The sequence below is a fragment of the Spermophilus citellus genome (genome assembly GCF_964194105.1).
Source record: "Spermophilus citellus genome assembly, chromosome: 18".
NCBI lineage: Eukaryota > Metazoa > Chordata > Mammalia > Rodentia > Sciuridae > Spermophilus > Spermophilus citellus.
In genome coordinates, this window is record NC_138200.1 from 9,637,954 (window position 1) to 9,662,576 (window position 24,623).

At 53.9% G+C, this 24,623-nt stretch overlaps 1 protein-coding gene and 1 pseudogene across 2 annotated transcripts; one reads left to right on the forward strand and one right to left on the reverse strand.

Moving 5' to 3' along the window:
* The first annotated feature begins 6,124 nt into the window (after positions 1 to 6,124).
* Positions 6,125 to 8,640, forward strand: LOC308637373 (annotated as a pseudogene). Its single transcript has 2 exons — positions 6,125 to 6,682; positions 7,045 to 8,640. The product of its transcript is annotated as an uncharacterized misc_RNA (transcript).
* Positions 8,641 to 13,675: 5,035 nt separating this feature from the next.
* CCDC8 (coiled-coil domain containing 8) lies at positions 13,676 to 16,567 on the reverse strand. Its single transcript, XM_081275426.1, has one exon. The coding sequence runs from the start codon at positions 15,750 to 15,752 to the stop codon at positions 14,091 to 14,093; it is 1,662 nt and encodes a 553-aa protein (XP_081131552.1). The 5' UTR covers positions 15,753 to 16,567; the 3' UTR covers positions 13,676 to 14,090.
* Between the last annotated feature and the right edge of the window lie 8,056 nt (positions 16,568 to 24,623).

A 24,623-nucleotide genomic window follows, 5' to 3' on the forward strand; every position in this document is an offset into this window, starting at 1 on the left:
GAAGGTGCTTGCTCCCCTGCCATCCTGACGTGAGGGAGTTAAACTGATTTTGCTTTGGGGATATGCTGATCTGGTTTCCCTGGCAACACTGCTTGGGCTGAGAGAGGGTGAGACAGAAAGACTGGAATGGAGACCCACCTGCAGTGCTCTCAGCTCCCGGGCTGTTGTAACCCACGGGAGGAAACACCCCCAATCCTTTCTTAGTTGGGGGCCCAGGGAACATTGCATTACATTCTCCAGGTGTTTCTGCAAGTCTTTGGTCTCAAGACCCCTCAAATTATTATTTTTTAATTGTTTTTGTACTGGGGGTTGAACCCAGGGGTGCTTAACCATGGAGCCACATCCCCAGCCCACCCCCTTTTTAAATTTTGAGACACGGTCTTGCTAAGTTGCTGAGGGTCTCCCTGAGTTGCTGAGTCTGGCTTTGAACTTGCAATCCTCCTGCCTCAGCCTCCCAAGCCACTGGGATTACAGGCGTGCACCACCACACCCAGCTCAAATTATTAGAAATTGGTAAAGGAAAAGCATTTGAAGATATTTCATCAGTACAAGATATGTCTGTTTTGCAAAAATGAAATACTGCTTAGAGATTCTCTTTAAATACTTTAGAATTTTTGTGCTCAAATATATTTTCTGTTCATTTGTGCTTTGGTCTAGATTCATTAAAAAAAAATCCAGACTTAGTCAAGTATATTTGATCCTGTTAAAAATGATATCTTTGTTATTAAAAATTTGATTGCACAAAAATTATCAAGGAAGCTTTAAGAGTTTTTATTTATGTGGTTTTTATCTGTCCACATTTGCCTAATTTGTTTATAACTCTTTAAAAAATAGCAGTAACATGTTACATATTCATGTATATGAATTTATTATTATTATTATTATTTGGTACTGGGGATTAAACCCAGGGACACTTAACCACTGGGCCACATCCCCAGCTCTTTTTTTTTTTTTTTTTAGAGAGAGAGAGAGAATTTTTTTTTTAATATTTATTTTTCAGTTCTCCGCAGACACAACATCTTTGTTTGTATGTGGTGCTGAGGATTGAACCCCGGCCGCACGCATGCCAGGTGAGCGCGATACCACTTGAGCCACATCCCCAGCCCCCCAGCTCTTTTTTTAAAAATATTTTTTTAGTTGTAGATGGACACAATGCCTTTATTTTATTAATTTATTTTTATGTGGTGCTGAATATCGAACCCACATGCTAGGCGAGCGCTCTACCACTGAGCTATAGCCCCAGCCCCCAGCCCTGTTTATTTTTTATTTTGAGACAGGGTCCCGAAAAGTTGCTTAGGGCCTTGCTAAGTTGCTGAGGCTGGCCTCAAACTTGCAATCCTCCTGCCTCAGCCTCTGAGTTACTGGTATTACAGGTGTGCACCACCACAACCAACAACAGACATATTTTTCTTTCTTTGTTTAATTTATTGATATTAATTTTATTCCAATTTTTTAAATATTGTGAACTTTGACTCATTGAGATTACTTACATGTACATTCTTTCAAATTGATCAGCATTTATAATTCCCTTTAAGAAGAATTGACCGAGGCTGGGGATGTGGCTCAAGTGGTAGCGTGCTCGCCTGGCATGCGTGCGGCCTGGGTTCGATCCTCAGCACCACATACCAACAAAGATGTTGTGTCCGCCGAGAACTAAAAAATAAATATTAAAAAAAAGAAGAAGAATTGACCGAAATAAATGTGAAACTTTATTTATTTAATTTGTAACATAAACATATTTCATTTTGATAATATCTGTTCATAAATATGAAAAACTAAGTAAGTTTTTGTTTCACACAAAAAGTTGTACTAATTTCAACTCAGATATTTGGGATGTCATGTCCTGCATCCTACATCTTCCCAATTATTTCAAGTTCCATTGTATTTTCAAGTTACTTAGTAGATAATGATTGATTCTAATCTGAGTCAGAACATTTACCAACCTTTCTAAGATTACCTCTAAAATCATTTATATCGATACTCCTTGAAATGTTGACGATATCATGCAAAGGATATGACTCGTCAAAAAGTCATTCTTAGAAAAAAACCTTTTTCCTTTTTACGTATCTGCTGCAGTTTATGATAATGAAAACAGGGAAGAGGGGCTTCTTATGAGCACATTTAGATTCCAGACATATCATACTTTACAAGTGTTGTGCTTTTCAACCTTAATAACAGGATTATGATCTTGATGACTAGATGTATTTTTCGAGACAAAAGAAGGATTCAGGAGAAGACTGGTGATGTTCTCTTTTAACAGTTTTGCACATCTTTCATGTCTGACTCAACAGTCCTTCTACCTGCTTCTTCTGTCAGTTGCAACGTCAGACACTGTGTAGGTTCTGGAAAATTCCACTGAAGGCTGGTAAGAGTGAAAAGACCAATGATGGCACCTCCCCTTCCCTTATTATGAAAATAGGTTGGACCTCAGGGACTCTCTGAAATGGCCTGGGGTCCCCGGGGGTCCCCTGGGCCACCACACTTTGAGAACCCCTGCTCCTACCGTGCGAGTTCCAGTTAAAGGGACTTGATCTCCCCACTTCAAACGCAGAAAGAGGGAAAGAATTTTGCAAACCGTTTCATGTGCCCTTTTCTCCCAGCTACTCCCACAGGAAACTTAGAGGCAACTGGTCCCATCTCTGTCCGGGAGGAGATCCACCACCACCAGGGGAAATGTCAAGGGAGGGGGTGAGACAGGACCTTTGGGTCCAGTCTGTCCTTATCCTCTGCCCTGGAACTTGTCAACCACAGGGACCCTCAGCTCCTCGAATGCCACAAGCCTCCTTCAGCATGTTTCAGTCTCTAATTCTCTTTTTGGCTTCTGAAACCAAGACACCCCCACCCAGCCCTGCTCGTCACCCCACCCACCAGGAGAGAAATGAATGGGGCAGAGCAGCCAGAAAGTAGGGAAGAGGATCAAAGGTCACACCTGCCTTCCATTGTCGCAGGGGTTTAAGAGAAGCAAGAAAAGGAGTTGGTTGGACTGTAACGTGGAGGATGCTGGGGGCTCTAGGTGTCTATGTAAAACAGAGAGCTTCCGGGCTGAGCTCCTTGCAGGCAGAAGTTTCACCCATGTGAGTGCCGGTGGCTTGTGAGACATGGGGCAAGTCACAGTTCAGGACACACCTGGGCATTGGATATCCCTGGACCACCCCTCGAATGCGGCAAGTTCCCAGGTCACTGTGACAACCCAAAGCGCCCCTCTTCTCTGCCAGGTGTCTGTATCATAGCCCACTCCCAGGGGGTCAGACTGCCCCGCGTAGAAGCCCTGAGACACACTTCAGGGCAGGGGACTTCCGCGGCCCCTAGTGTTAGGTGCCCGGGCGGTGACTACAAAGCGCCACGGTCTGCGTGGTTTAAACAGGAGGAACCCACAGTGGTTGGACAGCCCAGAGCAGCGGGCGGCCAGGGCTGGCTTCTGGAGCAGAGTCCTTCTTGGTTGAGACCCTGTCTTCCTGTCCTCAAAGGACTCTTCCTCTGCGCATGCTCAAGGAGGGAGGGGGGCTCTGGCGCCCCTCCCACTGAGCCCCCCCCCAGGCGAAAAAGTGGGGTCACTGAGGCACAAAAAGACAAAGTGACACGCCCTGCCATGGCCAGTACCGGGCTGTCGGGGAGCATTCCCCTCACCTTTGTGGGGAACTAGAATGAGGCTCTTGCTCTAAAATGAATCTTTCAAGAAGCACCCCTCAGTTACTGAAATGACTAAACACAGAGTCACCGTGTGACCCAGCTCCCCACCCCTACGTGTGTACCCAAGAGAGAGAAAACACAAGCCCACGCAGAAATTTCTACCCAGATATTCACAGCAGCATTATTCACAACAGCCCTAAGTAGAAAGAACCTAAGTTCTGATCAGTTGATGAATGGATAAAATAAATGTGGCATAGGTATCCAGTAGGACACCATCCAGCCACGAACGCAGTGGGCCCTGACCCAGCGACAGCAGGGAGGAACTTGGAGAGTGGGACACAAAGGCCACACACTGTAGTTCCACTTGGATGAACTGTCCAGAACAGGTGCGTCTGTAGCCACCTGTCAGTAGGACTGGGGACCGGGAGAGCGAGAGGCTGACAGCTGAGGGACGGTGAGCTTCTTCTTTGGAGTCATGAGCTTGTTCAGAAGTGGATGTGGTAGCCAGGCACACGCCTGCAACCCCTTGACCCTGGGAGGTTGCAGCAGGAGGATCACAAGTCCAAGGTCAGCCTGGGATGTTTATGGAGATCTTATCTCAAAATAAAATATGGCTGGGGATTCGGCTCTGTGGTAGAGCACCCCTGGGTCTCCCAGCTTTGCCTGCCCACCTAAAGAGTGGACCGTGGTGATGTCACAACTCTGTGAAAACAGTAAAACCCATTGACCTACATGACTTAAGTGGGTGAGCTAGTGGGTGTACGAATCTTCATTTTCACATGAACTTCACCCATGGTCATCCTCCTGGGCATGGAAAACTTTTCATTGTGATTTCCAGTCGGGTAGGGAAATTAACAACACTTGTGCTGAACATGTTCACACGCGCACACACACACACATACACCCTTGAGAAATTCCTCAATGGCCATGTGTGACTGTCATGCCTTTGGAATGCAGCTCTTCCAAGGGACTCATTTTGGAGAAGAGAATGTGCATTGATTGCTTTGTACCATGGTGTGTGCATATGACACCGCCTTGTGCATTTCAGGGTCAGTGAAATCTAGCCTTCAATTCACTTCACCTGCTTCTTCTTTTTTCTTTTAATTATTTATTTTTTAGTTCTAGATGGACACAATGTCTTTCTTTTTTTTAATTAAAGAATCGTAGCTGTCATTTAGCATGATGCATGGAGTTATCATTCAAGGTTGGGGTGGTACTTCTTTTGGACAACACTGCTCGTGGGAGAATAGGAATGTCCATTTCAGGATCAGAAAGGTGAAAGGAGACCAAAAAAAAAAAAAAAAAAAAGTAGGGAAAATAAGGTAAGTTGTTTGGCCCAGTTGCCATGACAACCTTGCAATTAAATCTCTTCCTATGTAAAAGTCAAACAACAAAAACACTGCCTGAGGGAGGGGAAACCGAGGTGTCTTTGTTCTGTTTATTTATTATGTAACTTAAGTGCTCCATAAACAGTTCTCCTGGTCCCTCTCCATGAAGCATGACTGTATGTGGGCAGCCTCTCTTCCAACAGCTCCCGCGGAGTTAACCTCTTTAATCCCAGGAGAGCCCTTTGAGGTAGGGACCATGGTAGTTGCCATTTCACAGAGGAACAGTGAGACCATGGAAAATTCCAGAATGTTCCGGAGTTCAGCTGGGGAAACCGTAGGGATGGGATATAAACCTAAGGATGGGGCTGCTGGGCCCCATGGAGGACAGGACAGCTTCAGGGGGTGCAAAGGACGGTGGGACCAGCGCCCGTGGGAGTGTCTCTGACATTCACAGCCAAGCCGTTAATTCTTCACCACGCTGTATCTCACGGATGATCGCAGGTTCAGACCACCAGTGTGGCGTAAATGCGCATGCGTAGTTAGGAACAGGAGCACATACAGTCCTGCTGGTGCCCTGCCTGCAGAGTCCTGTGCGCTCTGGTGTCAGGCGCCTGCCTCTCCTGACACAGACACTGGGACTGAGGCTCGCGTCCCCCGCGAGTCCTGGCCACACTGGATGAGGCCAGTGCCCTTGATCTAGCCTATAATCAGAGTCCCACCTGTTCCCTGGGGGGGGGGGGTAGATTAGACCTTGACTGAGGCCTGTACACTCCCCAGGAGGCCTCTGACTCCTGAATGAGGCCGGTCCCCTCCAGGGAATCTGGTCCCCTGGGAATACGGCCTTGTTCTCTGATTAACGGAGCTAGTGCTTCCAGCGCCCCCATCTTCCTTCCAGGACCGCTCTTTAAGATTGGGCTGCTCCCCCGCCGCCAGGCAGACCCCAGCTCCAGTGTGAAGCGTTGCTATGGAGACAGGGTCCAGCCACCAGGGGAAGAAAATGGGCGGGGTGGGGAGCGGGTGCGGGGATGCGGGGGCCAGTCGCAGGCGCAGTCTCTGCGGTGGAGCTGTGACCCTGCGGAGTGGAGACCAGCCATTGATCTCAGACACCACTGTGAGCATCGGCTCCCATCCCCCACGCCCACCTCCTGCGCTGGGTGCCGCCCCCCTACACCTGGCATCCGATGGAGCCATTCGGGCTTGTGTCAGGGACAAAAGGAGGCAGGAGTCGCACAAGCCGGGAGGGCAGCCAGGGAAGTCCCTGCGGATTCTCGGATCCCCTGCCTGCCCTGGGGGGCGGGTGTGGGAGAAGACCTCGTTGTCAGGTCCAGCCTGCTGGCAGGTAGCAGGAGCCCTGAGCCTTGCCGCCAACCCCAAGGGTGGCCTTCCAGAGAGCTATGAGCACCTGTGCTGCCGCCCAGCCTGCCCAGGTGCCCTCCTGCCCCAAGATCAGCGTGGTGCCAGCAGACTATGGCGATGCTCCTCGGGCAGGACTGGTGGGGGGCTGGACATGGATGTGCACAGCGCCTGCTAGTCAGCTGGGTCCACGAGGGCCTGGAGCAGGCCGACAGGAAGCCCTCCCGAAGCCCACCGTCCTGCCCTGGGCAGGTTCAGGCTGAGCAGAGGGAGTGCCCAGAGGAAGGAGCAGGAAGCCAAGGCCACCCTGGTGGAGTCTGTGGAGGACACGGGTCACACGGCCATCCCCAGGGAGATGGGGCAAGGAGCAGGTCTGGAGGGCTCTGTGTGAGGACGGGCGCAGGACACAGGAGTCCTGGGCAGATGCAACTCCTGCTGCAGGACGAGAGGCCCAGAGGCCTCCAGGGGAGGCCCAGCCCTCGCTCTGGGGAACCCAGACCCAGGGTCAGCACAGGAGGCAGGGGAGGTCAGCCCCTTGGAGGGCAGCCAGCATTGCCTGGAGGGTCAGTCTGGATGGCAGGAACAGAGGTTGACCCAGAAGGGCAAGAAGAGGGGCCGGGGATGGCGACCTGGAAGGAGTGGGTCTGAGGACTCCTTGGAGGAGGCTGGGCCTGGTGATAGCAGGGGACCTGAGTGGAGATCAGGATCCCAGTGCACTGTACGCGGAACTCAGTGGGAAATGGGCCTTCGGGACTGTGGGAATGGAGCTGGACCCCTCATGTTCTTGGTTCTGGTCACCTTGACAGACAAAGCCAAGAGGGACTGCACCCCCAAACTGGGGTACAGTGGATCTGCTTGAACACCAAGGAAGACAACAGCAGAGTCCCCGACTTAGTGGCACTACTGGCTGTGAGAGACATGCCCGAGGAGGAACTGTGGACAGGACATATCGGGGAGCCGGTTGTGGTAAAATCAGAGCTGAGAAAAGAGGAAGTAGACAGACAACCCAGAGTTCCTGGCCACTGTGGTGTGCACCGACCCCTGGGACCCTTCGCCTGGGAGGACAGGTTAAAAACCCCTTCTGTGATCGAAGTTGCTGAGTTGAACCGACAAGAAAGAAAAGAAAGAGGCCCTTCCCCAAATTGTCATTTATGTGCAAGGACACATCCGGAACCCACGTGAAATTGTGGAGGAGGGAGGCTTGGGGTGGACGCCAGCCAGAGTCCTGAGGAAGTCAAGGGGACAGGAACCTTCTGGAATGCATTTGCACTTGGCTGACTCAGAGAACCACCTCAAGGAGAAGAAGGCTCCGGGTGGCCTCCTGGACGTGGCTCAGGAGTGGAAGGAAACACGTGGGAGGGCAGGGCTCACAGAACCCACACAGGTGGCCAAGGTCAATGCCCCGGCGCCCATTCGGAGAAGAAAGCTGGTTGTGGGGCTTCTACCCAGAAGGATGTGCCAGAAAGCAAGAGGGGCTCGAGGAGGCCACGGGTCAGCAGCCCTGCTGGCCACAAGTCGACTGGTGGGGAGAAGATGCATCTGGGGCGGGGATGCTCCCCAAAAGCTGCTAGTGGGACCCACAGACGTCAGGACAGGGAGCTGACCTTGCCATGCAGACCCAGCTGGCCACCGTGCAGACCCAGCTGCTCCTCTCTCCGTCTCCTTGCTGGGTCCCTCCCTCCCTTCCTGGCCTCTAGTGCACCTGACCTGGCCCGAGTGCTACACTGTTTACCCAGCTGCATTCTCTAGGGCTGCCCTCACCCTGATCCTGGACCTCGGCCTCCCCCCATCCCACAAGGGTCCCCGCCTGCCCAGTCCCAGGCTCTGTCCTGGTCTCCACCCAATGGTGTCTCTCCACGCATCGCCCTCAGCCCCCTCCAGCTCTGCCCTCATGGCATCCCAGAGCCACCCACCCCATCGGCCCTCACCCTGGTGCCCACCTGGGTCTTCACCCTGCATTGTGCTCTCCAGCCCTCTATGCCCAACTCACACTTGTCCCCAAAGACCTCTATCCAGGCTTTGCCCCGGGCCTCTGCTCTGGCCCTCAGCCTGATAGGCCTTTACTCCCATCTGATTGCAGCCTCATCCCGACTCACGGTCAAGCACCGCAGCTACCTGGCTGCCAGAGGGCTCCTGGTAGAAGTTACATCTGACCTCTGGTCAAGCCACTCCATCTCCAAATCCTCGAAAGACTTCTTCCTTTGTCACCGCAGTTCAAAGCCCAAGATCTTATAACTATCTGCTCTGTCCAACCGGGTAGCCGGACTTCCCTGCAGGGGTGTAATTTGAACTTAACTGTAATTAACTTTCCTCAAATGTCACACTCCCAGGGAGGGTGCCCCGACCACCCTATTAACAGTGCAACCTTTTCCGCAGCTCCTCGCTTGACCTTCAGAGTCCGGCTGCTCCCTGCGCACTGACTTGTTCTCAATGGCACACCAGCGATGGCTGTCGGGGAGTTTAATAGAGAAATTGGTGACAAGGTACTGCTGTCAGCGGGTGCAACAAGGGTAAGGGCAGGTTGCCAGAGGTTAGTAACTGGCAAGTGGCTGCCACCCAGCGGCTAGAGGGGCCTAAGGGAAATGCTGCCACTCTGCTGCCCAGGTCCCCTACACAGAGCCCATCTGCTGAGGAGAGTCCCAGGAGCTCGCAGCCCACCCCTGTGGCTCCCCCATGGAGCAGCCTCCAGATGGCGACCCCCTCCTCCTGCTTTCCACCCTCAGCGCCCCCTCCGCAACGCAGCAGCCCCTGGCAAAAGGCCCTGGCAGTGGCTGCGGGGTCCTGCCCACACCAGGGCAGGTGGGCAGCAGGGGAGGGGCAGCAGAGCCGCTCAGGTCCAGCTCCCCAGGTGGAATGGGGTCTGTCCTGTCCTTGTCTGTCCCAGCCCCAATGTTATGTGTGTGAGGCCAACCTTACGGGTGACTGAGTTACACTCCCCAGCTGGGTGCTGAGGCGCTCAGTCACAGAAATGGGTGTGCCTTGCTACAGCCCCATGGGCGAAGCTAGGCTCACCTGTTCCTTTGTAGTATAACCCCTTGCCCTATTTAGGATAGAATCTTCCATGGAAGTGCCTTGTGTGTGTCCCCTCCTCTTACTGTGCCCTTGGGTGTGGCCTACCCAGGTGTCAGTCAACCTGCTGACAGTGGACATCATGAAGATAGACTCAGCCCCCTGAAACCTGACCCCTTGCCTCATTTAAATAGCTTCTCTCAATAAAAAGGGTCAGCATGTGCTCTCGCTCGCTCTCTCTCTTTCTGCGGACCCTTAAGGTCAGAGGAGCTGTCACAGAGACCCCAAAGAAAAAGGTATTTGTGTCTCTTGTGTGGTTATTTCATGCAGCCCAGTTAGCCCAATTTAACTAGAGTGACCCCTGAGCCTTTTAGTCGCGAGAACAGAAACCCGGCAGCTATGCCCATCATGCAAAAGCAGCTGACATTTGTTGAATGACTAATGGACAGAATGAACCAGGCTGGGAGAACCAGGCCATGGATGCACCAGGTGGGGAATGTTCTAGAACAGCACGGCCCCTGGAGCCAGGGAGCAGAGGGCTGTGTGGGGAGGAGCAGGTGAGGCCCAAGGAGCAGCGCCAAGGACCTGAGGCCGGCAGGAAGCGCAGCGCCAGGTGGGCAGCCCCCGAGGCCACCTCTGTGCAGGTTGGAACTGCAGGGCTGTCCCAGTGGGAGGTCGGCGCAGTCCACAGTCCAGGGTCCCCAGGAACCAACTTCTAAATGAGGACAAGATCCTACTTTGGAGAGCGAGGCCAGCTGGGCAGAGGAGTCCCGCCAGAGGAGGGCAAGGGAGACAGCATTGCGCTCAGGGTGAATGGGGCGCTCTGGGTGCCCTGGGGCGCCCGGCAGAGAGGTGACCTGAGCAAAGACCCGAAGGCGGAAGGCGTGGGGCGGGTGGCCCCTGGAAAGCGCAGGACCGAAGTGGGAACAGCCAGGGTTAAAGCCCAAGCCAGGCTGTGGCTATGGGGGTTCGTAAACATGGAATCACTGGCCCCTCACATGCCAGGCACAGTGCAGAGGGAGACTGTGTCACCCAAACAAGCCACCTGCCTCCGGATGTGTTTGCGGGGGTGTCGGAGTCTAGTTGAAATGCAGTTTAGAAGGAGAATTTAGAATGGAAGCGAGCATGCCACTACAGGGAGCTGGGCTGGCACCCTGGGGAGAAAGACCGGGTCCCCAGGGTGGGGTTGTGGGGACCACAGGAAGTGAGCGAATCAATTTTCAGGGAGACTGGCTCCACCCCACTCTCGCCTGGCAGGCTGAGTGTCCAGGTGTTCACGCACCCCTGCCTGAATCTGTTTCCGGGTGGACCTGGGGGTGCCTACATTCGGGTGTCGACATCTGTACCCCACCAGACCTGCTTTGCCCTGCAGGCTGCCTGCCGGGCACTGAAACTCGGGGTGGGGGGGGGGAGGAGTTGGCCAGAGAGACCTGGTTTATTGGAGAGTCAAGCGTGAAGATGGAGAGCAGGTCTCAAACGTGCCCCCCAAAGCTCCAGTTCAGGGTGTTCATGGGATAAAGACAGGGTGGTCTGGAGGTGAGATCATCTGGTGCCTTCTCATACATAACAACCTTGGTGGCTCCCCGTAGGACGCGTGTCCAGGAATGGGTGACTTTAGGGGTTTTCAGCCATTTGAGAGCAAACACATTGCCCATCAGACAAAGACCGGGGCCCAACACAGGCGGGGTCTCCCTGCGTTGCCCAGGCTGCCCTGGACTCCTAGGCTCAAGCCACCCTCCCACCTCAGCCTCCTGAGAACTGGGACTGCAGGCAGGTGAGGCTTCTTCAATTTTCTCTTGGTCTCAAGTCTGGGTATCTTTATTTGGCTCTGGTAAAAGAAGAGCAGGTTTGGGCCAATAGGATGAGGGCAGGTTTTCCCGCCTAGTTCCCAGGTAAAGAATCAGGCTCAGAGAAGCAGGGGAGGTTGCTGGAACGCCACTTTGTCCTGCTCCAAGGTCCCCTCTGGATCTGGGGAAGACTCCATCAACCTGGAGCAGGACTTCTTCCTCGGCCCTCGGCCGGCTCAAGCGGGGAGGGGGTGTCACATGACTTCCAGGGTGAAGCCGTGTTCCAGATCTGGTTCTAGAACTGCTGAAGGGAAGAAGGAAGAGTGGCAGCCGAGGACTACCCCCGCTGTGGCGCCTCGGCCCCGGGTCTCCAACGCGCTCAAGAGCCTGAGCGAGCTGCGGCTCCCGAAGTGCCCATCAGGGGGCGCTCCACGACCGCTGGTTTAAAGCACACAGGGCCGCGCTCCCCCTGGACTCAGATGCCAGGCTGCTTTGGGGTGGGGGCGGGTGACCTCGCAGGCGCCACGTGGAAAACCCTTGGATTCTCAACAATACGGAACATCCTCTTACTGTCTCGGGTTACCCAAGGGATCCTTCCACCTCTGGGGCCTCGTTGGAGACCCACCCTGAGGATGCTGGGGACCGAAGGGCAGAGAAGGCCGTGTCCACTGGAGGGAGGGACAAGCTGAGACTCAGTGGGGGGACAGATTTGCCCAACTTTCAGAGCTACTCAGAAGGCTGTAAAAATAGGCACCAGGAAGAGGGTGTGAAAGCGTAATTGTCTCGAGTTTTGTGATTGTGTGTGTGCACACAGGTCCAGCCGTGTGTGCACGTCTTGTGCATGGGTGTAAAGGTTGACATTTGTGGGCTGGGGTGGTGGCTCTGCCGTGGAGCGCTCGCCTAGCACGTGTGAGGCCCTGGGTTGATCCTCAGCACCACATAAAAACAAATAAAGGTATTGTGTCCAACTACAAATAATCAAATATATATATATATATAAATATAAAAAGTTGACATTTGTGAGTGTGGCAGGGAATGTGTGAGGGGCCTCCCGTGTGTACGTACATGGGGCCCAGCAGGTCTGCGTGTCCGAGGGAATGTGTGGGCTCACATTTGTGTCCATGGGTCTGTGCATGTTGGCTGGGTTTTTGTTTTTTTTTTAAGAGAGAGTGTGAGGAGAGAGAGACAGAGAGAGAGAATCGGCTGGGGGTTTAAGGTGTTTGTGCAGATCTGCGTGTGTCCGGCAGGAGTTGGTCATCGTGGCGTGCGTCTGGGTCTGTGTGTGCATGGACACTTGTGGCGGTAACGAGGGTGTGACCCAGTGTCGCCAAGAGTATCTGATGACTATGAAATCCAGCTTCACATCAAATCCATCTTGCCTGTTGTTAGGGCCAAGCCTTTCCCTTCAAGGACCCACTGACCCCCAAGACCCACTGAGCTCTGGGTACTGCAGGGACAGGTGGGCAGCGCTGGGGTTGGCTGGAGACCCGCCATGGCATGTGTTCCTTCTGAGATTTCTTCCAGGGTCTCTCTGGGACTCTGCTGTTCCCTTTTACCTTCCAACTGCTCAGGTCCCTACGGCCTTGAGACCACTGTCCTCCCAACTGGGCATCCACAAAGGACAGCCCCACCACCTCGCAGTCCAGGTATGGAGGGCACTGCTCCGAACACTTGTCCACCTCACCAAGCCCACCCTCCAGGCAGGGCCGCACCTGTCCATTCTCCCAAACCTCTGGGCCTCTTTCTAGTCAGGCTGAGCCGTGAACAAAAGGCCAAGTCCATGCCCAAGGGCCACTCAGGGCTCTGTGTGCTACCACCAGTGACCACCTCCTCTCGGGGCGCAGCAGGGAAGAAAAAGGGGCTGGGGTGAGGTAGAGCATGTGCCTGGCACTCTGAGGCCATGGGTTCATCCCCAGCACCACAAAAAGGGCAGGGAAGGTGGGCAGGATTTTTACTTACCAGAGATGCTCCGGCCAGTTCTTCGGCCGAGTCTGGAGGGTGGAATTTGTTGTGAACCCCTCTTTGCAAATACCCTTTGCTCCTGCTGAACTTCAGCAGAGTTTGGGTGTAGACAGTTGCTGTCTGTTTTTCACTGCTAGGGGTCGCAGGGCCACAAGGCAATTCAAAGAAGCCCCCCACCCCCCTCCGGGTCTTGGCAACCCAGTCCTTCCCAGATTTCAAGAACCAATCATGGCCCACTGCCCTGCACCCCGTTTCTGCCCTGTCCCTATGACTTTCCAACACATCCGTGGCCACGCTGCCTCAGGTATAGAGTAGAGGGTCACACAGCCAGCACAGGCAAAGCCATATTCTAGCACACCAAGGACCCCCAGAGGTGTTTCAGGTGCGTTTCCCAGAAAATTGTTTTGTAGCTGGTCACCAACTGGGGTGCAGCTACGCAAAACCATGAGCCCTGTACCCTCCGACCCACAGAGCCCAGGGCAGAGTATGTTAACCAAAGTGAGGACATAAACACAGGGGTCCCCTTCATGGAGGACCCGAGTGGAACACCAGCAAGGGCCAAATCACCCTGGAGCATTGTCAGCTGCCAAGTCCAGACCCAGGACATCAACTCAGAGACACTTTTATTTGCATGTTGGCTTATGCCCTCTTTTCAAGTTCAAGGAGGCCAAGTTACAAATGTTGGCAAAATGGAGGCAGGAAGGCTGGGAAGTCCCCCCTTGCTCTGCCCTCCTCCCTTTTTCAAACTGAGCACTTAGAAGTTAAAACCCCGGGCAATGCCACCCTGACCTATCAGCTTCTTTCTTTACATTCTTTGGGATATAGTATTTAAAAAAAAATAAATGCACAATAGATAAGATGAGGGTCACTGGGTAGAGATATGGGAGGTGCTGCCTGTCCCTCTGTCCACCTCTATTTACAAGTCTGGAGGGAGAGAGTAGCTGCTGGGACCTGGGAGGGAGGCACCTTAGTGGCTGATGGGAGGTGGGGCACAGGATGCTCTGAGGTCCCCAGGGAACCCTCACAGCTGATCTTCTTGTTCTCCCTGCTCTGCTTCTGCTCTGGCCTCAGCCCTTAGCACCCTGAGGTTCCTGGCCTCACCTGCCCTGGGGACTCTCTTGGGCAGGGTTGGCAGCCGGGGAGTGTGCCAGAAGGCTCTTCTGCGTTTTCGAAACCATGAAAAGCGCCCAGGGGTCTGGAACCTCACGGTCTTGACCTGTTTCCGAGCCCCAGCCCCTGGGGCTGCCCCGGCGGCCCCCAGACCAGCTGAGGCTTCGGCTTCCTGGATAGCCTGGGCCTCCCCAGCCTCTTCCCTCTGGTCAGCTGAGGCCCTGGCCCTCTGGTCAGCTGGAGCCTCTGCCCCCTGGTCAGCTGGAGCCTCTGCCCCCTGGTCAGCTGGAGCCTCTGCCCCCTGGTCAGCTGGAGACTCTGCCCCCTGGTCGGCTGGCACCCCTGCCCCCTGGTCGGCTGGGACCCCTGCCCCCTGGTCAGCTGGGACCCCTGCCCCCTGGTCAGCTGGGACCCTTGCCCCCTGGTCAGATGGCACCCCTGCCCCCTGGTCAGCTGGCACCCCTGCCCCCTGGTCAGATGGCACCCCTGCTCTCTGAATGTCTGCAGCCTCTGTGCCTTGGTTGGCTGGAGCCCCTGCCCCTTGGTCAACTGGAGCCTCCTCTGCCCTCAGGTTGGCTGGAGCCCCTACCCCTTGGTCGGCTGGAGCCTCTGCCCCTTGATCTGCTGGGGCCTCTGCCCTCCGGTCATCTGGAGCCTCTGCCCCCTGGTTATGTACACCCTCTGCCCTCTGGTCAGCTGGTATGTCTGCCCCAGGAGCTGGGGATGCTGCCTCCCCCTTCCGACGACGTCTTAAGGAGGCCCAGTTGATCTTGGGCCTCCATCGTCTGGAGGAGGTGGCCAGCGCGCTCCTGTCTCCTACGTTTCCCATGTTGTCCCCGGGGCTGGCACTGTGGCTGGGCCCTGACGCCCCATCTCTCTCCGCCCGGGCGGAGGCTTGTGGGGCTTCCCGGACCTCGGGGCCAGATCTGGGAGCCCAACCCTTCACCCTTCGTTTCAACTTCCCCCAGGACACCTGGCTGACGTACTCTCGCCACCTGTCTGCCTTGGACTGTGGGGGCCCGGAGTTGTTCTCGAACATGGGTACTGGCAGGTTGACCCTGCGGCGCACGGGCGGGGCGCTGGGCTTCTTCTCCCCGCGCCGGAGGAAGGCCTCCACCAGCTCCTCGTCGTCCTCGCTCTCCAGGTCGCTGCCCAGGAACTTGCTGCCCAAGTAGCTGACGGGCATTTTGCGCACCTTCCTGCGGCTGCGAGGGCCTTTGCCGCCCTTGGCTCTGGAGGTCTCGAAGTCGCTGAAGTCGCTGTCGCTGGCGTTGCTGCTGTCGAACGTGCCCACGACCAGCCGAGGCGGAGGAGGGACCATCTGTTGGACTCTCCTCCTCACCTGGGGCTCCTTGGGCTTCTTGGGGGGCTGAGGCGGGTGTGGGGTGCTCTTCTCGATGATGCGGGCCACGTCCTCCAGGGTGCGGCCCTCTTCCTCCAGAAACTGAATCAGCCGCTCCCGAAATTCCGCTTCCTTGGTGGCGGGCTTGGAGATGACCCTCCACACGCCCCCCGCCAGCCTGACCTCGCGGGGGATGAGCAGATAGTCCACGTCCTCCCCGATCTGCAGCATGCCCACCGTGGAGTCCTCCTCCTTGCGGAACACCTTGCCGATCTTCTTAAAGGTGCCCACGGGCTTCAGGGCTTCCACGAGGACGTCCAGATCCACATCTTTGCAGACATCGGGGACGCTCCAGAGGATGAGGCAGTCGGGGGACGGGAGGAAGCCCCAGGGGAACCAGCCCCCGATATGGCTTTTCTCCAGCGTCTTTAAGATCTCCAGGGTGATATCTGGGGTGGGGGGCAAGGAGCCCAAACAGACGACGGGAAGCCCCTAGTCTAGGGGGAAGCGGGGCGGAGGGTCCCGGCAACGCTGCCCGGAGGGTCTCACCTCCCCTCTCTTTCCAAAGTCCCCTCCTGCAACAAGCCCAGTCGTGACCAAGTCGGGCTCCCCACGAAGGGCTGGCGGGTATCAAGTCCCAGGATGCTTATGTGAGCCGGGGTGAGGTCAGTCCCGAGGCTCGAGGCCCGCTCCGAGATGTAACGTGGTGTCCCGACTCCAAGTTGGCGCGCGAGGGCTGCGAGTCCTCCCCGGCCCTGGCACCCGGGACGCGGCAGGGACTTGGGAGAGGTCTTCGCAGACAAAGACGGCTCGGCGTGGCTGTTCAATATGGCCGAGGAGCTTGGAGGCCTCAGCCCAGCCCCCAGGAGGGTCTCCCGCCCCCAGGCAGGCGGCCACCCGCTCCAAGCTGACCTTGACGCGCCGCCCGCCTCCCGCCCGCGCGCTCAGGCGGTGCGGTGCAGCGCACGGGCAGGAAGTTCCCCGGCGCCCTCCCCCTGGTGAGGCCCACCTTCCCTTCTCAGCTTACACTCCCGGACTGGGAAGACTGACAGGGGGGCTGTCCACTCCCTTCGGGGCAGCCCTCCCCCCAGGGGTGTGGCTGCGCCCCGGGCCTAGCTGCGGCGGTGGCTTCTTAGCTAAAGGGCGGCGCAGGCCCACGTCAGCACCTTTCCCCAAAGCCAGCGGTCCCCAAAGCTACCTTCCTAAATGTGCAGGTTTCAGACAAGCCGGGAGGTAGGATGTTAATGGAGCCGATCATCTGAGAGCCACTGGCGCCTTCGATTACAATTTAAAATCCAGTGAACTGTTGGTACCCGCAATTCCTACCCGCACACCCATACTTGAGGGTATTCTCTACTTCTCGTCCGTGCCAGGTCTTATTGTACCACTTCCTAGAGGGGTGGTTGGCACACAGTCTGTGCTCAATAAGTATGAGTGAATGGATGAACCTAAATGGTCATCGGAAGGGACTGATGACATTTTATGGCCTAACCTGATAATGAAGTTCTATGCGCCTACGAAAACTGCAGCGGCTAAGGCCACGCAAGTTTTAGGGAACTGCTGTGCTAGGCGCCATTCTAAGTGCTTTCTGTGAATTAACTCATGAAATCCGCACGATGAGACAGAAGTCCCATTTTACAGTTGGAGAAACGGAGCCCCCCTCCCCCAAATAAAATCACTTGCTCAAGGTCACACAGCCAGCCCCCAAGCCGTTGAGGTCTGGGTGTGAAAGCAGAACGGTTTTGACTTTTGTGTGGAGGTCAAGGAGTCCAGATGTGTCTGTAAGATGGTCACAGGCGCGGACTCCCCAGAGAAGTTTCTGGGGAGAGGGAACCCCCCCCCCCCTTGGCAGCAGAGAGGCTCCAGAGGCAGGAGAGAGTGTATATTTCATTTTACACGTTTTTAGATTGCTTGGACTTTTAGCAATCAAAAATGTTAATTAAAATAAGTTAAATAAAAGAGAAGGCCCCCAGGCCCCATCGCGGCAGACTGGGTCAGAATTCCTGGGCCGCGGGGAGCAGGCTGCTACTAATGTCGGTTGCAGGGAAGCAGGGAGCCCATGAGCTGTGCTGCGCCTTTGGGTACAACCCTCGCAGCACCCTGGGGAGGTGGGTGGGCACCATCGCTACCGTTTTCTTACAGATGGGAGATGAGGCTGGCCTGAAGACAGCTCTAAGTGGGGGCCTGACCACTGAGCCAGGTCTCAGGTGCTGGAATAAACACCAGGCCGCTGCAGGAGCAGCTAAGCTACTCCAGGCCTCCTTCCAGGGTTGGCTGCTTAACCCCAGAACAGCCACAGCCTATGAAGCAGCTGTCAGATGTGTCTCTGCTGGAAAACCCTCCATCTCCTTCAGAGTGAAATCAAAGCTCTCACTGCAGTCCAGGATACCTACAGCCTCCGCCCTACTTCTCCTCGCCTGTGGGCTTCTCCCTCCACTCCAGCTGATGGCCTCTTTGCTGTTTCCTTGGCAGAGTGGGCTTGTTTCAGCCTCAGGGCCTTTGCACATGCTCTCCCTCCTCACAGAAAGTTCTGCCCCAGCCTACTCTTGGCAATCTCCCTCACCCTACTCCGTTTCTCAGGGGTCTTTCAGCATCCTCCCATCACGACCACCACCACCAACACCTCCGCTGGCAACTACCATCTCCAGGTCTCCAGGACCCTGTTCAGAGCAAAGTCTTTCAACGCATAGAAACGAATCCACTGGATGACCAAGGAAGCCAATTTACAGTGAAATGCAGAGTAAAAAGTGATTTTAAACAACACAAAAGCCAGGTGCACTAATGACTTTGATAATAGTATAGAAACGATCCGGTGTGATTTTATTTCACTAATGGCGTGTGATTTTATTTAACTCAGAAACCAAGTAGATAGTTAGAGAAAGAGGGCGAGGAGGGAAGATAGAAAAGAGACGGGGAAGTGGACAGATGCACGGGGTGGGGGTTTACAGCCTCTGCGGGGCCTTTGCAGTTATTGGCTCCGTGGGTTGTTTTTGCTCTTGCAGAGCCTGGACCTTGGGCTCGGCTGGGTTTTCCTCCTCCCGGGAGCAGCCGCCCAGCCCGAGAGCGAGAGCGCCGGGGCCTCCCGCAGCCACGCCCCTCCAGCTTGACCCTCCCCCAGCAGCCTAGGGGTCTCCATGGCAACCGAGGGGCCAAGGTGGAGGACTCAGGGAGAGCCTGTCCCCTCAAGCTTTCCTGAGGCCCCATTCCCAAGCCAGCTCCCCTGAAAACCTGTTTTGTAGGGGCCCAAATCCAAAACTCCTGGGAAGACCCCGGTGTCAAGAAAGTTGGCTGAAAGAATCCCAACTCTCCTTCCTAGAGGTGACCTCAGAGATGAGACTCTGGGTTTTGTAACCAGTTTTTTCTTAAAGCGAGGGCGGTTGGGGAAGGGAGATAGGACCTAAAAATGAAAAGTCCTAAACTCAACATTCTCATAAGAATCGCCAATCCTGAAGCGCTGGGAGAACGCTTGTAAACCCAGAGACGCAGGAGGCTGAGACAGGAGGATCGCAAGTTCGAGGCCAGCTTCAGTCAGCAGAGACTCTGACTCAAAATTAAAAAAAAAAAAATGATAAGGCGGAGATTAGAGCTCAGTAAACCAGACCCCCGCCCCCGCTTCAATCCTCAGTACCAGGAAGAAAAAAATGCTTTGTCCTCCCTGAACAGTTCTGCTGTGTTTGGTATCAAATGGCCCAGATCTCTGGCCTCTGCCACCACAGAAAGAAACCAAAACAAAACAATTATAGCTTTCACTTTAAATTTGTTTAAAAGAAAAAAAAAAGTCGGGAAAGAATGAAAAAAGAAGCCAAACCTGGCTGAAATCCCTCCACCCAGCCACGCTTTTCACCTGTCATTTATTTATTTATTTGGTACCAGGATTGACCCAGGGCGCTTTACCACAGAGGCCACAGGGTCGGCTTAGGACCTCACTAAGTTGCTGAGGCTGAGTTGGAGCTGCGATCCTCCTGCCTCAGCCTCCTGAGCCGCTGGGATTACAGGCCTGCGCCACCGCACCTGACACTTTTTGCCATTTAGGGAAAAAAAAAATTTACTAAAAGTGACACACTTGGTGGGACAAGACAGAGGTTACTGTTAGATATGTCTGTACTGACAAAGAGAAGGAGAGAGCGAGGCAGAGAAAGGAAAGCAAGCCGGGCAGCTGACTGAGGGCATGTGTTAGGTTTAGAATTCACTGTACCCGGATTCCCCCCACATCGTCCTGAATTATTCCCAGCACAGCGCATCCTGATTTGGGGGGTGTTGCTGGGGACTGAACCCAGGCCTCCGGGTGTGGCCTCTACTGTGCTGCTCTCCCAGCCCCCTGATGTTTTCTACTGATCAACTCACCCTGTGAGCATCTGAGCCCCACCCAGCAGGGACTGGAGTCCAGGGCGCTCACTGCTCCAATCTCAGCCTCTAGGAGAAATTGCAAAATATTTGTTGAGTGAGTGAATGGCTGCCCTGACCAGTTACATTTTCCACTCGGTGGCGGGCCCTGAGGTCTTTCTGCATCCGTGTGCGCTCACCAACATCCGGGTATTTCTTCATGACAGCTGCGGCCTGGGGAGAAGCCCATGAGCTACCCCATGGTGATGTTAATACTAACTGACCGTGTGTGTGTGTGTGTGTGTGTGTGTGTGTGTGTAAGTGGAAATTGAATCCAGTGATTGACATTCCAGAACTTCCTCTGCCACCTCCCCTTTGTGGCTCAAGTCCGCCCTTGAACTTGCACTCCTGGGCCTCAGTCTCGGGTCTAGCTGGGATTGCGGGCTGGGCCACTGCACCTGGCAAACTCACTTTTACAGAGCACCTACTTTGTCCCTGGCCCTGTACATTTTCTCATTTAATCCCAACAACTCGGCCTAAATGATGGTTATTCCCATTGTTTCCCGTTGGCTCGGGTCTGCTGGATCCAGCCACCACACTGCCCGGTTGCCTTAGTGGGAGGGGGGAGGGGAGCAGGGTTGGTGGTAAGGTCCCCAGAGTTTTCTCTCTCACATGACATTGGGAATCTTGGCATAGACACCAGACTTGTCCTCAATCTTAAAAGCCTAGAAATCAGATCCCTGTCCACACTGGACAGGATATGAATTATCCACCCTTCCTTTCCGGATACTAAGCAGTTAACTGTCAGCGTGGGAAGTAGGTCCCCAACACACACAGCAAGCAGCGGCACTGTGGTGGCAGCCTGGCCACTTAGCTGCCCCCTCCACCCCAATTCAATCTACCAAACATCTGAAAGTTGCTTGGAGGGGGGAGAAGCCAAGCCGGCAGGCCACATCTCTGAGGGCTTCATTCATTAGAATCCCCTGGGAAAGTTCCAGAGATCTACCTCCCCAAGACAGTATGAGGCTGAGGGTTGGTGGCTGGGCAGCCACAGGCAGGGACTGAGCATCCCGAGGAGCTGGGGCAGCTGGAACGAGGCGCAGGTGGATTGGAGGTGAGTTCCTCCGTCCTGAGCAGCATAGAGGCCCCTTTAGAGAGGAGAGGAGCCATGATATTAAAACTCCTGCCTGGGAGCTTCGCTGACTCACAGCTGACCTCCCCTGGAGCCGCCTCACCTTCACGGCCAGGTGCCTCCTCAGCCTCTTAGAGTCTGTCTTCTGAGCTGCATGGCCACCCTCAGCTGTGGGACTGTTATTATCAACCCATTTCGTGGACGAGGAAACTGAGGCACGCAGAGTGAGTGAATAACCCAGGCAGCGCCCGCCACCCCCTCCCCCGCTGCTCTGCCTGGGTTTTCGTTCTTTAAAAATTGGTTTTATTGAAGCATCTGATACAATGTAGCCTTTTAATATTCAATCTGTTCTGGAGTTCCTGTCACCACAGTCGACATATAGAACACTTCCACCGTCCCCCGAATATCCCTCCCGCCTACGGCAAGCCCTAGCAACCACGATCTCACTCCTCTCCTGTTGCATTTTGTCTACAGTTTTACATAAGGAATCCGTGGGGCTGGCTTCTCTCACTGCGCACTGCGACCCTGAGATCCCGGGTGCCACCGCGCCAGTCTAAGTTTCACCCCTTTATGTCGAGATATCCTGTTCTGCAGTTTGGTTATCCATTTCCTTCCTGCAGGCCATCTGGGTTGTGTCCAGCCCAGGCTTCTTGGGCTGCTGTGGATATTCCAGAGCCTAAGCTCCCAGGGCAAGGGGCACAAGCTCTAGAGCAAGAACCCTGTGGCATGAGGAATATTAAGACCATTTTATGGATGAAGAAACTGAGGCCGAAAAAGGTGAAGCCTCCCCCTCCCCCCAGCCACACAGGTAGTTGGTGGCGGAGCCAAGATTTAAACCCAGGTCTGTGCATTCAGGGCCTCCAATGCCCTTTCTGTCTGGGGCACAGATTGGTTAACAGTCCCAAAAAGCATTACCTGGGCATACTTGCCTGCTTGGCTCTTGGCATCCAGGGTCCGAAACAGCCTTCTGCAGGCACAAAGAGAACAGATGCCTCTCTTGAGGGATACTTATCAGTTTAGTAATCTGAGCTGGAAGAGCAGGCTAAGGTCTTTGTGGATGCAACACACATTTGTCCCTGGTCCAGGATCCCAGGGGCCAGCGCTTCACAGCTTCCTCCCTTCCTCCCACACACACAGCACGTTTTTTGCTATTGATTTTTGTTGTTGTTGTTGTACTGGGGATGGAACCCAGCAGCACTTTTCTACTGAGCTCCATCCTCAGCCCTTTTTATTTTTTGAGACAGGGTCATACCAAGTAGCTGAGGACCTCACTAAGTTGCTGAGGCTGGCCTCAAACCTGCAATTCTCAGCCTCCCAAGGTGCAGGGATTACAGGTGCGTGCGGTAACCTCCAGCCTGGCTACACAGCTGCACATTTACCCACATCTCTAAACCTGCAGAAATAGGTGGCTGCTGTCCCATTTTACAGATAAGAGAACTGAGGCCCAGGAAGGTTAAATGCCTTGCCCAGGCTCTCACCCTGGTTCATAATCCAATTCCTTGTCTGCTCTTCTGAAATCCGAAGGACTCTGAACACTGAGAGCTCAGCATGAGTAAAGGACATTGGAAGCCAGCCTTGGTGGCAATGCCTGTGGTCCTAGCTACTCAGGAGGGTGAGGCAGGACGATCCCTTGAGCCCAGGAGTTTGCTGCCAACCTGTGCAACACAGTGAGACCCCAGCTGAAAAACAGGAAGAAGGAAGGAAAGAAGGAAGGGTGGATGGATGGGGAGGGAAAGAGAAAAAATCTAGACCTAGGCAAATATAAGAACACTTATAGTCTTCTTTGGTGTCAATATACTACTCTTTCCTACAAAATTATTGTGATTATGGGGCCTGCCCGACTCCCTGGGGAGTAGATCCCACAATCTGAGTTGTAGTCACCACATCATTGTTCTAGAATGCAAAGCTTCCTGGGCTGGCTGGGGATGCAGCCCAGTGGCTGAGCGCTTGCTTAGGTGCAAAGTCCCGGGCATCCCCAGCATTGCAAAAAATAATTATAAAATTCAAAGCTGCAACAATCCTGAACTACAGCTGCAGGAGGGCTCGGTCTAGGGATTGTGGACCCGCAGGGCAGCACCTTGCAGATGAAGGAAAACATAGATTCCCCTCGAACACTGAGGACTAATGAGTTAAGGAGGTTAGGAGGCAGAGCACTCCCTGTGCCTTTTCTCTGTCCGCCTAAAGGCAGGACATAAATCCTCCTCCACTGGACACAGCTTTCATCCTCTCAGAGCCAGGCACCAGAGAAATCTGAAAACAAACACAATCCTCCTGTTTATTTGCATTCCACCCGCTTCCGCTTTTAAGCTTTTAAACTGATGCTTTGTCTTGTCTGGTGCTCGATGGATTGTTCCAGGGCTGGAGCTCAGGGGTCGCCCTGCCCAGCACACAGGGGGCCCTGGTTCTATCCCTCATGCTGCAAAAACAGACACCAAACACGCAAACAAAACCCCACAGATTGACTCTTTGTCTAAAAGGTATGAGAGTGTCTGCTTTGTCACTGTCCTCTCTCCTGCTCCTTTGTGCAGTGCCTTGGAGCCCAAGGGCCCTGTGCTGCTTTTATTCCTGATATATATCAGCCACTGGGAAATGGCCTCAGGTCCTGGGAAGCTCAAGGCATAGAAGAAACCTACACATTTTGGTCCTCTTGGCTCTCATGATTGGATAACATCCCTTTTAAAATAACACAGTCCTGAAAACCTTCAGACAATTCATGGAAGAGATTTTTTAAAAGAATTTTTTTTAGCAGCCAGATAATTTTTCCAAATTGAACCTTATATAGACCCCCCTCAACTCCCCAAAACATTAAAGAGCAGACTGGTTTCAGTAGCATACATTTATTTTGTCAATTCTTATTTGTACAATAGAACATCAACCACAAAAAGCGATGAAGGGTTTCAGCTAAATCCACCTTTGAAATCGGGGCTTTACACAGGCCAGCTGCGGCCTGTCCAATCTACTTGGGAATTCCTGCTTGGAATCTGCTGTGCTAGTGAGGCCTTGACTCAGGTACGTAACTCAAGGTGGTTGACGGTTTTTGATCTAACGGTGTGCATTGCAACCCGGTCAGACTCTCCAATGGGTCCAGAAAAGTCTCAGAAAGGAAGTGATTTTGATGCATCAAAACCAACACACACTCAGGTTGTGAATCACAAATACAAAAGCTAGATGAGAGACACCCAAACCCATGAGAAGCACAAACACTGTCTCAGGACTGCAAAATGATGATAAGAAATGTCACATTGTCCTAAACAACAGTTGTGCCCTGAAGGGAGCACGGTCTGCATGCAACAAACATGCTGGGACCTGTGTGGCCTTTATCCAAGTTCAGACTGTGAGGGAACAAGAAGCAGAGTGGTAGAACGTTCTGCCAGTGGATGTGCCCTGGGCGGGGATTTACAGGAGATGAAAAGATCAGTGCGGAGCTACAGACTTCTTGACCATGGATGGGCAGAAGTTCAAATATATATGTGAGGATGGCAGGAAAAGCTTCATCCCACCGTTGTGCACACACACACACACATACACACACACACACACACAAAAAAAAAGACGCTGAGGTCAATTCTTGGGAAATGGGCAGCAATCAGAGTCTTCAAGGTTGGGGTTTGGTTACATCAACCAAGTAAATTCTAAAAATTCCTTAG

Coding starts and splice junctions, on each gene's coding strand:
- CCDC8 (XM_081275426.1), bottom strand. CDS start 15,752: ATGCTGCAGATCGGGGAGGACGTGGACTATCTGCTCATCCCCCGCGAG.